Source organism: Trachurus japonicus, chromosome 8 (assembly GCF_045865225.1).
Source record: "Trachurus japonicus isolate A0001 chromosome 8, Traja_1.0".
In the NCBI taxonomy this organism is placed as follows: Eukaryota; Metazoa; Chordata; class Actinopteri; order Carangiformes; family Carangidae; genus Trachurus; species Trachurus japonicus.
The window spans coordinates 16,231,028-16,246,289 of NC_140914.1; the positions used below are offsets into that span (position 1 = coordinate 16,231,028).

General features: G+C 43.7%; 1 protein-coding gene across 4 annotated transcripts in view; it reads left to right on the forward strand.

Moving 5' to 3' along the window:
* prkar1b (protein kinase, cAMP-dependent, regulatory, type I, beta) overlaps window positions 1-15,262 on the forward strand; it is a 65,340-nt gene that overhangs the window by 14,514 nt on the left and 35,564 nt on the right. For all 4 annotated transcript variants that reach the window (XM_085784252.1, XM_085784251.1, XM_085784253.1 and 1 more), the window contains 2 exons: window positions 771-941; window positions 3,777-3,868. In XM_085784252.1, coding sequence (XP_085640378.1) covers window positions 771-941; window positions 3,777-3,868 — 263 coding nt within the window. The remainder of the gene's footprint in view (window positions 1-770; window positions 942-3,776; window positions 3,869-15,262) is intronic.

A 15,262-nucleotide genomic window follows, 5' to 3' on the forward strand; every position in this document is an offset into this window, starting at 1 on the left:
GAATAAACACATCATGCATCTACTGTAGGACACAAATAGAGCTGCCATTCATCCTAAAAATGCTCTTTGCTCTGGATACCAGTTACCTTTGCACAAACTGTCATCCCATTACCCTTGTCTCATATATCAACAACCCTACAGTGTTTTTATTGTGTACTTATGGTAATGTGTTAATCAATTTGCAATTAATAATTCATCACCTGCAGAGTGTTCAGCAGTTGAAACGACGGCCAGCTAGAGGCATCCTGTCTCCACTTTGATGTATTTATCCGTTGTTGGTCATTATCTGAGAGGATGAGAGTACCTGGTTAAGCCCCTCTCCTCTCTCCATGTTCAATATTTGATAGCTTTCACTTGGTACGACGGACGGTAGACGTCTCGGCAGTGTGTGCACTCAGGACGAGAACATCTCCACTGTGCTCGCTCTGTTCTATTATCTGACCTGGTTGAGAATCCACATGATACTTGATGTTAGACAGGGTGTTTGAAGAGGTTTGTCAGCCCTTCTTCATGTGATTGGTTGTGTGGTTACAGAATAAGAGGTGCTCTCAGATGATTTTGTTTGTCTAGCCCTGAAGCTACAATAGTTTGTCCTCAAATCCGTTTTCTTTTACATGTTGAATTATTTCTCTCACAAGGATGCTGTCTATAGATGTTCCATCTTTAATGCTTTTTTAATGCGGAAAACATTTTTCTGTCCTTCACTGTCACTCTCTATAAGCTTGTCCCTCTACCAATCTTGTCTTTGTCCTCCTCGTGTTTTTTTACAGGAAGAATGCAAGCAAATCATGGCACGTCAGAAATCTAACAGCCAGTCAGATTCACATGACGATGAGGTTTCTCCCCCACCTCCAAACCCCGTTGTCAAGGCCCGGCGCCGCAGGGGAGGGGTCAGCGCCGAGGTCTACACCGAAGAGGACGCTGTCAGCTACGTTCGCAAGGTCAGCCTCGGAAAGATGGATGCATAAGCAAACATCTGTGCAAAGACACACACAGACACCCACATTCAGTACTGTACATGCACACATGCAAATTCACGTGTTTGCACAGATAAATGCATACTTAATGCATATTTTCTACTGTTAGACAGATGAATTCATAACACAGTAGTGTAAACTGTGTAATGTCAACACAGCAGTTAATAAACAGGGCTACAATAAAGGAGCCAGGCCCGTTGCTAGGAATTCTGGGGCCCCTGAAAGAATACTGAAGTCAAGTCGAGTCGAGGGTTGGGGACACACCCAAAACATAGAAATATTGGCGTATTTGGATTTTCAACATACAGAAACAATAATCAAATGTCATAGTTGAGACACAGTTATTTTTTTCAGAGCTTTTACAATTTAGCCCCAACAAATACCATAACTGTTTTGTTTTGAAAAATATTTTTTTCACCCCGAGGACAGAAAATTTGTTGAAGAATCACCCATACAGTACACACACTGGTGCAAAATCTTGAGTAAATGAATTAATTTCTGGATGATGAGATAGCATGACACACATTATGTTTGAGAGTTTAGGAGGAAGAGAAGCAGCTAGAATAATTTCCTTTTTAAACGTGACTTCAAGTTCTTTCATTGAGGACTGCAGGACTGTTAGAGTTATCAGTCATGGTGCAACTTCTCGTGTCCATTCCACAACTTATTGGAGCAACAGGAAAGGACGCTCTTTAGCCAAAAACTATAACTTACCTTGTCATATACACACACACACACACACACACACACACCCTAGTTGCTATATCATTACCGTGCTCATTCACTTGTAATTAACTTCACTTGCCATTAATTGCTTGGTAATGACATAACGGCATGAACCCCCTTCACCACGCTGTAATCACATGGCCACTGAAGCATGTAGTGTGTCTGTGTGTGTGTGTGTGTGTGTGTGTGTGTGTGAGTATATGTGTCAGGTGTGTGCACACACCCGCGTGCATTTGTGTTTATGGGTCTGAGATGTCCACCAGACGCTGCAGTCATGTGTCATGGCAACGCGCCGGCCCCCACCCCCACCCTCATTTCACTCACTGTCCCTTGCTGTCTCACGGACCGACAAACGCAACAGACGTCCCCGACCCACAAGAAACAACTCCCACATGCAACCACTCACACAACCGAGTCAGCAGCCTGCCAAAAAGAGAAACTAATTCACATGCTTGTCCAATGCAACAGACCAACAGAGGAAAGTGAATTAGAACGAGAGGATTGCTTCTGACCATTACAGTAACACACACTCACACACGCGCGTACACACCAATACACAATAACACGTACACATGCTGTGTGCTCGCAGCCTATTTGCTGACATCTTCCTTCGTCGTCCATTCCATTAATGACTCCACTGTGAAAATCAACAGCTGGTTTGAATGAACACAATTTATTAGCCGACCCCGTTCATCTGATTAGAAAAGGCTTTGCTGTGAAGTGCTATTAGTCTTACAGTAACAAACTGTGAGGCCTGTCAGTCAGGCCTGGACATCACATTAACAGAATGAACTGCAGGGCTGGCAGCACACTGATGGGAACTAGTGTTGACACTGTTATGACAAGGTGGGGAAGAGGTGAAGTCAAATACTACTTCCACATTAACTTTTGGGATGTACATATGCCGCAATGTAGACTGTGGCAATAAGCTTGTCATTACTTTTACACATGCACCTTGCCAGCTAAATCTTATTGGCTTCCTCTCATACTGTAACTGCTTCAAAGCACAGTTGTTAAATCATTAGAAATCCATTTTCTCCTGTGGCTTTATTCCATCTTTTTCCAGCTGGCTTGGCGCTAAAGATAGTTTAACAACAAGACAGACAAGAAACCAGACAGATCGTAATTTTCATTCAAATGCTAGTTGCACGCTCGTAAGAAGCCGAGTGCCCCGATATTTAACGGTCCTCTGGGTGACGGCGCTGGAGCTGGAGCTCATGGAGGATGATTAGGTTGCTGACCTAAAATCTGAATCTGAAAATTACTTTTACCACTGAGCTCCTGTGGGTGTCTGTGTCTGCCTCCAACTCAGTTTCCAGGCCAGACCAGCCTCTTCCTCTTAGCTGTCCACTAGAACTAAGCAGTGCACATCGATAGAAAACATTTGGTACTTTTTTATCTCTCATCTGATGTGGCTGTGTGTGTATTTGTGTACACGTTGTGCAGAGCGCTTCATGGTCGTCTTCATGTGGAGACATCTGTTGGTTTAACGTAATTACACCCTACCCCCCTCCTGTCCACCACCACCAGAGACAAAACACACACACACACACACACACACATACACACTCCTGCCTTAGTTATTCTGCAGAAAGAAGGATTTAGTTTTCTTACTGTTTTCCCTTCTCTGTTACTTTTTGCCTTTCTCAACCCCACAGTATGAGGAGTTTCTCTTCTAGGAAATCTATCTATTTAAATACGGACTTCTGTGGCTTTGTTGTGGCTACAGACTTTGCCATTCCCTCATGAACACACACACACACACACACACTCCACAGAGTCTGGAACACGAAAATGCATGTTTTATGAATGAGTTCAGGCCTCTTGTGAATTCTTAAGTGCTGTGTGACATTTTGAGTGTAATCCCTGAACAGATGGGCTCTCCCAAAAATACACAGACACATGTGCGGGATATTCCTTTCAGAGTTTGCCAATACACTGCTCTTTAATTACTCAATTTGGTCTGCTTTTGAAGTCGAGGTTATTATGTGTTTGTGCTGGTTTGTTTCATGTGTCCACCTGCACTGTGTTGTTGCAGACCACTTTATTAACATGACCGCTTTGTCTACACAGGTGATCCCAAAGGACTACAAGACCATGACTGCCTTGGCGAAGGCCATCTCCAAGAATGTGCTGTTTGCTCACCTGGATGACAATGAGAGAAGGTACCAAACTATTGTGACCCAGATAGAAAGTAGAATAAATTGATCTTGATGAATTGCTCACACATCACTGAAAAATAACCTGAACAAACAATGCATTATTAAAGTAGTTGGTCGCGCTGATTAATTAATCACCAAATTCATTGTTTTGGGTTTTAATCTGACTTTAAAAATAATCCTTGAATATCAGGAAGCACTGCTACATAAAATGATATACTATTTTAACTCTGTGCCGTGTAGATGCATATTAAAAGCTGATTTAAAGTCTACTTAGTTACAAATATGCATGGCCAAGAAATTGTCTTTCTGCAGGGGAATACAAGCTGGAAAAAACTGGGTCTCTCTAATCCCTTACCCTGATTTCATAAATTGGCTTGAAGGGAACTGTCACTTCAAAAATAGGTTTGCACAATATCCACTGTGATGATGCCTGAGTGTGTGTGTGTGATTGTATGTGTGTGTGTGGACTGAGTGCATTTTTGTAAGGTGATAAAAACACGAACAGGCCATTGTTCCAGTTGGGTGTATTGCCCGTGTGGCCACTGTGTGCCAGTGTTGCCCGTTCTGGGAGCATCCGATGTCTGCGGAGACACAGACATATCAAGAAGGAGGGGTTAACATGGACAGATGTGGCAGAGGGGGAGGAGGGTGAAGGGTGCGAAGGGGGGCAACTGTATGTGTTTGTTGGTTGTTATGGTAACCTATGTGTATCATGTTGTATATTCAGATATGGGTGGAGGAACACGGATACACTGCTCAGAAATCAACGATTAGCCATAGTCATCTCGGCGAGAGGGTTGCCAGTTCCCCCTGTCCCTCCCTTCTTCTTTGCCATCTGCTCCTATTCATTGTTCTTTCACATTTTCTCCTCTCTCCATCCTTCCATCTGTCCCAGATCTCCGCTGATGGCTGGATCTGGCTCGGACAGTGAAGGGGGTGTTGTGGGAAAGACTCTCAGGTGGCGGGCGGTCCCGCCCGCCAGCCGGAATAGTGTTTCATTGGCGGGGAGAATCCATTATGCCCCATGGAGAGGAAAACACCGGAGCTTTCCTGTTGGCTAAAGCCTCCGCAGACCAAACCCAAAACACACTCTTTCCAGTCTTTCGTCAGCTGACAATTTACCGTGCTCCCTTGGCACAGGCACGCAGGCCTCTGATTGCACGTCAGTGCCTCTGAAGCAGCCCCGAGCGCAGTGCAACATGTGATAGATCCGGACAGTCTGAAAAACCATGTACTTGGGTGGCTGATGTGGCAGATTAGAATTACACCACAAAAATATGCGGCAGTAGACCATAAACCATCAGGTTTTAATGTACTCAAGGCCTTTCGGCATGCCAAGCTATGTAATGGCTGTGTCGTCAGCCCATGAAACCATGCCTGATGTAGAATTTATTCGACTGGCTGTCATGTTTGCTGTCTCGCTACACACAGCTAGCATCAGCCATCAATGCTCTGCGCATAGGAATTTGGTTGTTGTGGGATTTGTGGGTGAACAGGCAGCTAGCAGCGCTGAAGACTCTCAGTTAGTGTCTGATTCGCTAGATCGTACAGGGAGATGGCAGCTAGTTGGCTTTGCCTCCTTCCTCTAACTCTCTATTCCTCTCCCTGTTGCTCTGTCAGTCCCCCCCTCCCTCTCTTCTGTTCTTCTTCACTCTTCACTTCCAGCTGATGATGCCGGACGGCTGGCTGCCTGGTTTGGCTGGTGGCTTGCTCACACTGCGGTTATGTTGCGGTTGTTGTGCCTGGAGCCCCTACAGACAGAAGTGTATTGATGTATGGTGGATGTGGTCCTCGGGCATTAATGAAAAACTGCACACAGCAGCCGGGAGGCCTTTGCACATGGCTTATTGTCTGTACACTGCAAGCTCCTGTTGCTAAGGTTTGGCACAAAACTTCACCTGAAAAGGTGCAAGTCTGAGTTCTGCTCTTTCTTTATTAAGATAAGATAATCAGTTATTCGTCCCACGATGGGGACATTGACATAATGATAATTGTTCACATTGGTAATATACCTATTACTGGCAGCAAAACAGAAAATGAAGTTGAATTCAGCTTAAGGGTAATCATTTTATGCTTGTTCATCCTTCTGTCATTGGCATTGATGAAGTCACGCTATGAAGCACAGTGGCTTCTTAAGATGTGCCAGAACTGTCGAGGACTGACGCACAATGGCAGATGGAGTCGGACTGCCTGATCTTCTCTTTTAACGTGTTGCGCCCTCTCTTTCTCTTGCTCTTCCCTCGTTCTGCGAACAGCTGGCTCTTTGACTGATCAGATGTTCTTGCTCAAGTGCTCTGATTGGTTGAAGAGGTACTGACAGCTGACCATGGCTCCTTGGCAGCAATGGGAACGGTCAACGCATGTATTGGATGAGAGATCATTACCGATAATATCGGCCGATATTGTAGGTACTGTGAGACAGAAAGAGAAAGGAAAAAACTACAGAGATGATAGCTGTCTGCATGTGTGTGTGTGTGTGTGTGTGTGTGTGTGTGTGTGTGTCTCAAGGAAACATCTTGTGTTATTAGTCACTCAGCAGTTATGTAAGCTGAACACCACACAATTTGTTCCCCCATTAGCACTATATTATGCTATCATCCCCTTCAGTAATGAGCACAATCGAAAACAATGAAGCCCTCTTTGTTTCCCCTTCTCTCGCCAGCACTCTCCTTTTCCTCTCAACACTTTTTTTTGCGTCGCTCTCCTCCATGCCTTGCTGTGTTACCCTCTCTCACCCTGTCCCTCGTTCATCTCATCTTTCTAAGCAACTTATCTATCTTTCTGGGAATCGATGGAGGCTGGCTGTGGCTCCGGCTCTGTAAGCAGTGCATTTTTAGTGAGCTTAATAACAGACACTTGCCAACAAGGACGCATTTTCTTTTACTTTCTACTTCTCCTTTCTTCTTGATATTGCCCTGTGTGGGCAGTTTCATTTTACAACCCAATCCAATCTTACTGTTATTGATAACAATCAAAATTAGGTTTGCACATCGATCATGATGTGTATCTTGCAGCGTGAACAGCAGGACAGCCATAAGACAGATGCACACATTTCAGTCTATAAAATTGATTTGTTCTATGATTCTATATTGTAATAGATGGGCTGCCAGTGTTGACTGTATGCGACTTTCATACTTGGTGTCCATATGCACACAGCTGGCACTGCAGGATTGAGAGGGTTTCCAGTAATTTCCTGGTTAGTTTATTTAAATCCCCACTGAGACAGCTCTAGAGGATAGGCCCATGATATACATCCTTGCTGCCAGCATGATACATATAAGAGCCAAAATGGATAAAGCATGGGTGTAAATAAGAAAATCTACAAATCTTAGTGTGTAATTAGATGAGATTTGATTCAAATGCTTCTAACACCCATATATATATACAGTATAAATGTATATATCAATGTATAATCAGAGGAACGGGCTAGGCAGCTGAAAAATGACCTATGAGAGCGTCATCAAGCAGAATAACACAAAATATCACATCCTGTCTCATAGATGTCATGTGATGTGAATAGAGAGAATAAAGAGGGGTATTTAGAAGAAATGCTGTTCCAACTGTGCACAGGTGAAGGTGAGATGCAGAGGGTGAAAGAGGAAGAGACCAATTGAAAAGGAAGCAACTTAGATGTTTTATTGCCCATCTTTCTGTTGCCTGCACCCTGAATATCTGCAGGTCTTGAGAAGCCCATGAAGTTTATTTATAGAACACTTTTCACAGAAGTGAGTCATAGCTCAGCCATAAAAAGTTAAAATCAGTATTGCATATACTCATATAAAATGCAAAAACATAAAAAAAATAAATAAAAAAAACACACAACACAGGAATACAATGTAATATCTACTGTAGAAACTCTTCACTCATACCTCATCTTTCTCTCTTCCTTCTTAAAAGTAGATTTTCTCTGTTGTGGTCAAACAATACCAATGACATTTTTTGTAAATATATTTTTTGTCATATGGTTTGCTCAAGAAGTGAAATTCTTCCCATGAAAAATGATATCAACAGTCCCTCTGATGGAGGTAAAGGAAGTTGTGAAGAGATTTCTTTAGAAAAGAAAACAATAGGGCAGCCCATGAACTGTACTGTTACAAAGGTAAGTAAATGCTCCACTCACTCACACACACTCACACACACACACACACACACACACACACACACACACACACACACACACGTACAGCTATCTTTGTGTGGACACTGGTTGACATAATGCATTCCCCAGCTCCTCACTCTAAACCTAATTCTAACCAGAACCCTAAAACTAAGTCTTAACACTTAAACAGTCATTTAAAGGTGTGTCAGAAAATAGGTTTCAGCCAAAATGTCCTCATTTCTAAAAGTCTAAAACTCAAACTGGTCCTCACAATGCATTGCCATGCAAGTGTGTGTGCACACGCACGCACACACACACACTCACGAAAGTACATTCTCAAGTGTGCATGTCAGACTTTGTTCCCAGTGCGTCTGTTCCAGCTGGGAGCGTGGAGTCTTTGATTAACACACCATTCCATATGTCAAACTTTATGGCCTCAAACTCTCTGAGCTGCACCAGCCGTGTGTGTGTGTGTGTGTGTGTGTGTATAGTCCATCTTTCCTCAGCTGCCTGGAAGTGAAACCTTAACACATTTTGCCCTCCAGATCTCAGCAAATCCTTGTTTTTGTTATGAGCAGGCTGTTTTTTTTTTGTTTTTTTTTTGTCAAACACTTGGCAGGCCGAGCAGGTTACAGAAATTAAGACATCAAAGGACATTTTCCTTGTACTAATGCAATTTTTAACAAGACAGTGACTGAACACATGCTGTGTGGTACCATCAGGGGACAGTATCTCTGTGTTTATGTCTTTGACCTTGGCTGGACTCTCAGCTGACATTTGAACCTGTGCCATGGGGTGACTCCCAGCACGCCACTGGGTGGAACTCGCTATTCGTCACCCATTAGCTGTCATTATGACCTCATTATGATATGCCTACACAAACACACACATACAAACACACAAGATAAGCCGGGAACAGGTGTTTGATTTCATATTGTGCTGGGCTCGGGTTGCCAACACCCAAATCAGGCTGCAGCCACCTGTCTCAATACTGTAACCATGCAGCAGTCGTTATCATACCGACTGAAACTATTATCTCATCTTACCATCTGGATGTCTGATTGTTCTGTTTTGGTTTCAGTTAACTTACAGCTCTGAGATGATAGTTTTCAGATTACAGGGCCTTGATAACAAAATATCAGGAAAGATAACAGAAAGAATCAGGTCACACTCGCTTACACCAATTTAGATATCTGGCTTCAATCAACCTGTCAAGTTTACAGGTTCTTATGTGTATATGCACGTGCACGTGTGCATGCACATAGGGCCTGTTTGTCCAGGTGCACCCTCAGATGAGATTTGCCAGCCTATCTCCCCACCACTTCCCACTGTTATATGCCCATTGAGAACCAGTCTTTTAATATGGTCAACAGCAGCGCTATCGCCTGTTTAAACACACATTCTTACAGTTCCTACTCTAATAGTGTTTCTTATCTAACTTCCTACTGATGTGATAGGAAAATGAGACTTGTGATAGCAGCACACCATGTATGTGTTTGTGTTGGCCTGTTTTTGGTTGTTTTTGCGCACACCTGTATAAATGACCTTGATGATCTCCCACTTACGGATCAGGCACGGGAGCAATTCTTTGAGGTCACATTCAACGAAAAGAATTAATTACAGAGGAAAAGGCCTCTGGGAAATCTATCAGAGGCGCGTTTATCTTTCCCTTGATACACATTCACAAATAGACACATGTACATATGCTCATCAGGTTGTATTCTCCTGTCCCCCTGCATTAATCTAATGGCCTTAGACCACTAAACACTCTCCTGGGGACAGTAGAGACATGAGAAGACCTGCTCTACGTATAACCATATAAAAAAGTCTGGCAGACACCGTGAAACCCTGTTTATCCCATTCCTTGAGCTGTCTTCACAGAGCTTCAAAATATTCTAAAATAACATACCATGTGGTTAGAAGAGTTGTTAAATCCTTTCAAATGAAAACCCAGTTGTAAATCAAGCAAATACAGGGATTCATCCTTGATACAGTATGTGGAGGAAGTGAACAACTAGAAAACACACATACCTGTAGATAATATACTTAAAAAAATCCAATTTATACGATTCCATGAGAAACAACATTCAATATAACAATAAAAAAGGAGAAGAGGATTGTGAAGAGGTTGTGTTTACTGCATCCTGCCTGCTTTAATCCTCTAATTAACAAGCAGAGTAATTAGTTGATGAAGTGACCGATTAGTTGACCTCTGACCCCTAAACTCTGACCTCTACACCTTCCCCGCTAGGCCCTGCCGATGGACAGGGAACATCTTTATTGCACCGGCACTCTTTTTTTTTTCTGTGTGCTGCTTAAAAGAGGTGCAAAAACAAAAATAAATGAATCGGCGAGCGACAGGGGAAGCTTAAATAAACAAACAGAAGCGGAGAGAGAGAGACACTGAAACTGCCCGGGAGAGATCTGCGTCGTCTCGTGTTCCAGCGGAAGTTTATTTAAGGGCCCATGCGAAGGAGCAAGACAACAAAGAGGATGCAGTGTGAAATAGCGTGCTGTGCAGCCGTATCAGATGAACACAGCTCTCATCATCATATCTGATAACTCGCTCATTTGAATCAGGCTCCATATCAATAGATGTGCGACTTGCATCTATTGTGCTCCAGTGAATGAGTTCATATTTGAAACAGATACGCTGTGTCTAAAATGAACAGTACAGGCAGTATGGGTTTTTTTTTTGTGACGCAGCCTCACACTACCTTCATTGACATCCACATGGACACAGTGACACTGTGTTGATACCATATATCAACCCCTAGGGGGTGTTTTTGCCACACACAGATAACACAGATATTAACTATCACTTGAGCCATTGCCTCTGCTAGGAAACAGACATATACATGCACATACAAAGTTCATATTGTGTCCCAAATTATAGGATGCCTATGGGGATACACACTTGTGTTAGGTGACCCCCTGCAGTCTGTGATTCCTGGCAGCGCATTGAGCAGGGGAAACAGGATATAGTGGTACTGAATAGCGGGGTGGATGGCTGCGAGTCTTCTCCCAGCCAAATCTCTTTTAGGACTATTGTGGAGTAGTGTGTGTCAGTGTGTGTGTGTGTGTGTGACTTGGCTTTACAGTTATTTGTGTGTCCCATCCTGTCATTGAGAGAAGCTGTGTCTCTGTGTGTTCAGGTGAAAAGAGTTGTGAGGATGTTTGACTGCATCTATGATCAGTATTTTATGGTGGGCTCTGCAACAGCAGCATGAACAAATTAGCAGGTTTCTCTTGTGCGTTGTTTAGTCTGTTTGTTTGCGGTGGTGTTTGTGTTTCCTGTCTTACTGATTTCCCTCTTTGACCCTCTGTGTGTTCTCATCCCTGTTCTTCCTGAGAGCCTGGTGGTCCTCTTTTTCCCCCCTTTTCAGAATCCACTACTTTCTCTCTCTCTCTCTCTCTCTCTTTCTCTTCCTGTCTTTCTCCCTCTTTCAGTCATGCAGGCTCGTTCCCATCTACATCCACACTCACATCCAGGCCCTCCCCCACATTCATGTGTAGTCTTCTCTCTCCGTCCCCTGCATGGCTTTGTGCTGCTGCCACAATGCCAGGGGCCAGGCGATGAGGTCACTCTCCACAGGAGAGCTGCAGGCCTGACTGAACCTCGACCATCCCCACAGCCATCCAGCGCACAGAGGCCAGACTAAGAGGCCAAAAAGATCACCTCCCCCAGCACGTCGCGTCTTCGCCTCAGCTCGGGCAGCTTCACCTTTACGCCTATAAGCAGAGCACACAAACGTATCGTTTTGTGGGAAGTTCATATCAGCCAGGCTGCATGCTCTGCTTGTAAACCAGTGCAGATAACCACATTCACACGGGCACGTCACCAAGCGCATGCACACATGCATGCACACACACATGCACACAATTGCAGAGATAGCTGGAAACTTTTGTCCTCTCTCATACCCTCTGCTGTGTTTCAACCTGTCCCCTGCTGCCTTTTCCGCCCCCTGTCATCTTTCGCCATCCTTCCCTCTGTCCATTTCTCCATCCAGTTCTCCGTAAAGTAATGAGTCATGTAGTAGTGTTAGTGTCTGGAGTCCTTTAAAGAACTCTGTATTCCTTCCAAAATGCACCCGAGAGTCTGTACGGGACAGTTTTCCAGCAAACTATGATTCATCCCTGCCTTTTCAGCTGCTTATAACATCAGTGTCAAGAGTGTGCATTCGCATGTGTATCGGCAAGTCCATGCACTGTCCGTTTACGCCGGTAGTTGTGTGCGAGATGTTTTTGTTTGATGCACGTGAAGCATCAAAAAAAGTGGCGTGAATAATGCCAGCATCTGTACGTGAGCGCGTGAACAGTGCATGTGAATGTTTTTCTTGCAGTAAACAGGAAAAGGGGAGAGAAGCTGGCCTCCGTTTTGGATCCGAACAGCAGTTAGATCAAATGTCCGCAGTGGGAGAAGTAATGAATCACCTCAATCTCGCCTAACAAAACGGTACTCAAAAATACTTGGACTACTGAGAGAGTGAAAGTCAAGTGCAGTAAAAGAGAGAAAAGAGTGTTATAAATCACTGTTAACACTTGTAAGCTGAGACACCTGTGTGCATGTCCAGGACTATATGGGTTAGGGCGTGACTAAGGGCATTTGTGATCGTGGCCAGTGTCATGTTTCATTTCATTTGAATGAATATGTAGGGTAAATGTGCGAGCGTGCGTGGCGGTGACTTCCTAACCAGTATTTGCCCCTGCTGTGAGGACATGATGTTCCTGCAACCCTCCAGTGCCTTTATAGCTCTGCCAAGCCAAAAGCACAACCCACACACTGACCACCGCACATTAGCCGAGGACAGAGCAGCCCAGCGCCCTATAAAATAGCCTGGGTTGGCCCATGGCCTCCTATTGTATACATCCCATTGGCTTTGTCTATGCTACTGTGATAGGTTCCAGTGCACAGGCACAGACAACAGTCTTGTTATAGCGTGTTAATTCTCCCATGACCTCCTCACTGGTTGAGTTTCATTTAGATTAGAGGCACTCATCCCATTTCCAAGCTTGATAATGTTCTATATGCTATGTCTTATGGAGTTTGTTTTAGGCCTTTACGTAATTGTGTAGTTTAAAGGTTGCTAGACCAGTGCATTTTTCCCTGAATACAGTGCATGCAGTAACATAAGTGTCAATTAATTGAATTAAAATTGTTGTTTTCGTCCACACTTGCATCAGCAGGAACTCCTAATTTACTCCATCAACATCTTGCAAAATTGTGTCACACCACATTATGAGCAAGCAGAGAAATCAATAAACATGTAGATTAGTGTAGAGAAGTGACATAGATCATGGAGCCTTTTCAGTGTGTTTATTTTGACTGAGAAATATATTAACTTAACTTAACTTAAAAGAAGCTTTTTGACCTAAATGTCAAGTGGAACTCTGCTTTATCATTTGCGCTCTGCTAATGTCATAGTATAGAAAAGTTGAACTCATTTCAGTTCATTGTTCAAAACGTAAAATTGTTTTGAAAACATTCGGAAAATCTTCCAACTGAGGTGCACTGCATCCAAAAAGCTCTTAAAAATGCAAAAAGAAGTATAATGCAATAAAAAAAAAATTAGTTTGTGTTTGTTTGTGAAGAAGAGTGAGTCAGAAAAACATTTTCTGAATCGATAATGATCCAGCTACTTACTGTACAAGACAGTGTCATGGGTAAATGAGTTTGCAATTTACAAACATTAGCACATTCCATGGTGTTATCACTTTATTCTCAGGGTGCGAAGTGGTTACTCAACACTGGCCAGGTCTGCAAGCGGTGCGTCTGATGAAGCTGTCTGTTTACAGCGGGGAAGGCCTTACGTCAGTCAGATGTCAGCTCTTGAATGTCAGCTATTTCTCTCCCTTCCATGCACCCGGTACACCTATTACCTCACTGCTGATAAGGTTTATACACGCACATACGCACACACATGCACATACACACATATATAGTTATAGCCGTAAGCAGTTCTACAGCGGATACACCCCCCACCCCCCCACCCCCTCTTCACCTCTCATCCTTCCCTCCCTCTTCCTCGGGCACCTCAGGCTTTTTGAGAATTTTCTCTCGTCTCAACTTCTGCATTTCTACCTTTGCGTTTGATCGTATACGCGTGTTATGCGCCCTGTTGTGTAAACACCTCTCAGATCTAAACCCCCAACAAAGGACAATTTGTGTCCCGATCTGCTTCTCAAATGCTCGTCTTGTTCTCTAGCGCTTGTCTACTGCGAGGTGGGAATGAGAGAGGGAGGGTAAGGCAGAGGAAAGAGAGAAGAGAGGAAAAGACATGCCCGCAGGACAGCGGCACGTCTTTTGATGTTTAGCAACGTGTCAGGATATGTGTGTGTGTGTGTGTGTGTGTGTGTGTGTGTGTGTGTGTGAGAAAGAGAGAGCGAGGGAGGGAGGGAGGGAAAGGAGAGAGAGAGGCACAACTCTTGGCACCTTTCGCACAATATAAAGGCTTATTTTAGGAAGGCTGTGTTCTGTATACAATATAATTGTTTGCAAAGAATTACTCCTCTTGTGTCGCTGTGAGATGTCTCTTTCTCTTTCTCTTTCTCTGTCTCTGTCTCTGTCCGTCATTCCAGTGACACGTCCCCTGTAGACACATCAGAGAGGTATAGAGGCTTAGTGCTGTCAGCGCCTGATTCAGCCTGACCCTTTTTCCCTCTTAAGTGGAGGAAGAGCTCGCTTTTTCCTGCCCTGGGGCAACAAACAATGGAGACAGTGGGCATTAGGAAAAGTGCGAAAAAGCACGAGCACTGAAAATGTGACCTGGACGGACAGCGTGGAGAAAACACGTTAAAGTCAGCAGTGGAAAAATACGTTTTAAAAAAAATATATATATATAATCATTAGCACAGCAGCATAATGAGTATACTGAGCACAAGTGTGAAGGGGAAGGGGGAGAGTAAAGAAGGGGAGATGTGGCAGGGTCGGACATGTTTGTGATATTTTTAGGCTGACATCATGGGGACATCAGCAGGTGGTGTGTGTGTGTGTTAGATCATCAGGTAGGCCTCTGAAATAATCTTGTCACGCTTAATACACACAGTAGCCTGAACACAGTGTGCAGTGTGTAGTCTTAGATTTAGCTGCATGTGAGAGTCAGATGTTATTTTTCATCCCATTTCCTCTCCAGGTGAAACCTTAAAAAAATAGTTTATGGACATGATAGAAGAGAGAAAAGGGGAATTACATTTGGAGCCACAGGTTTCTTGGAACTTAAGCCAAGTGTGATGTGTTGCTGTTGGTGAATTATTCAGATGTTCTCTGCAGTAACATATAAATAATCCCATTATTAGAG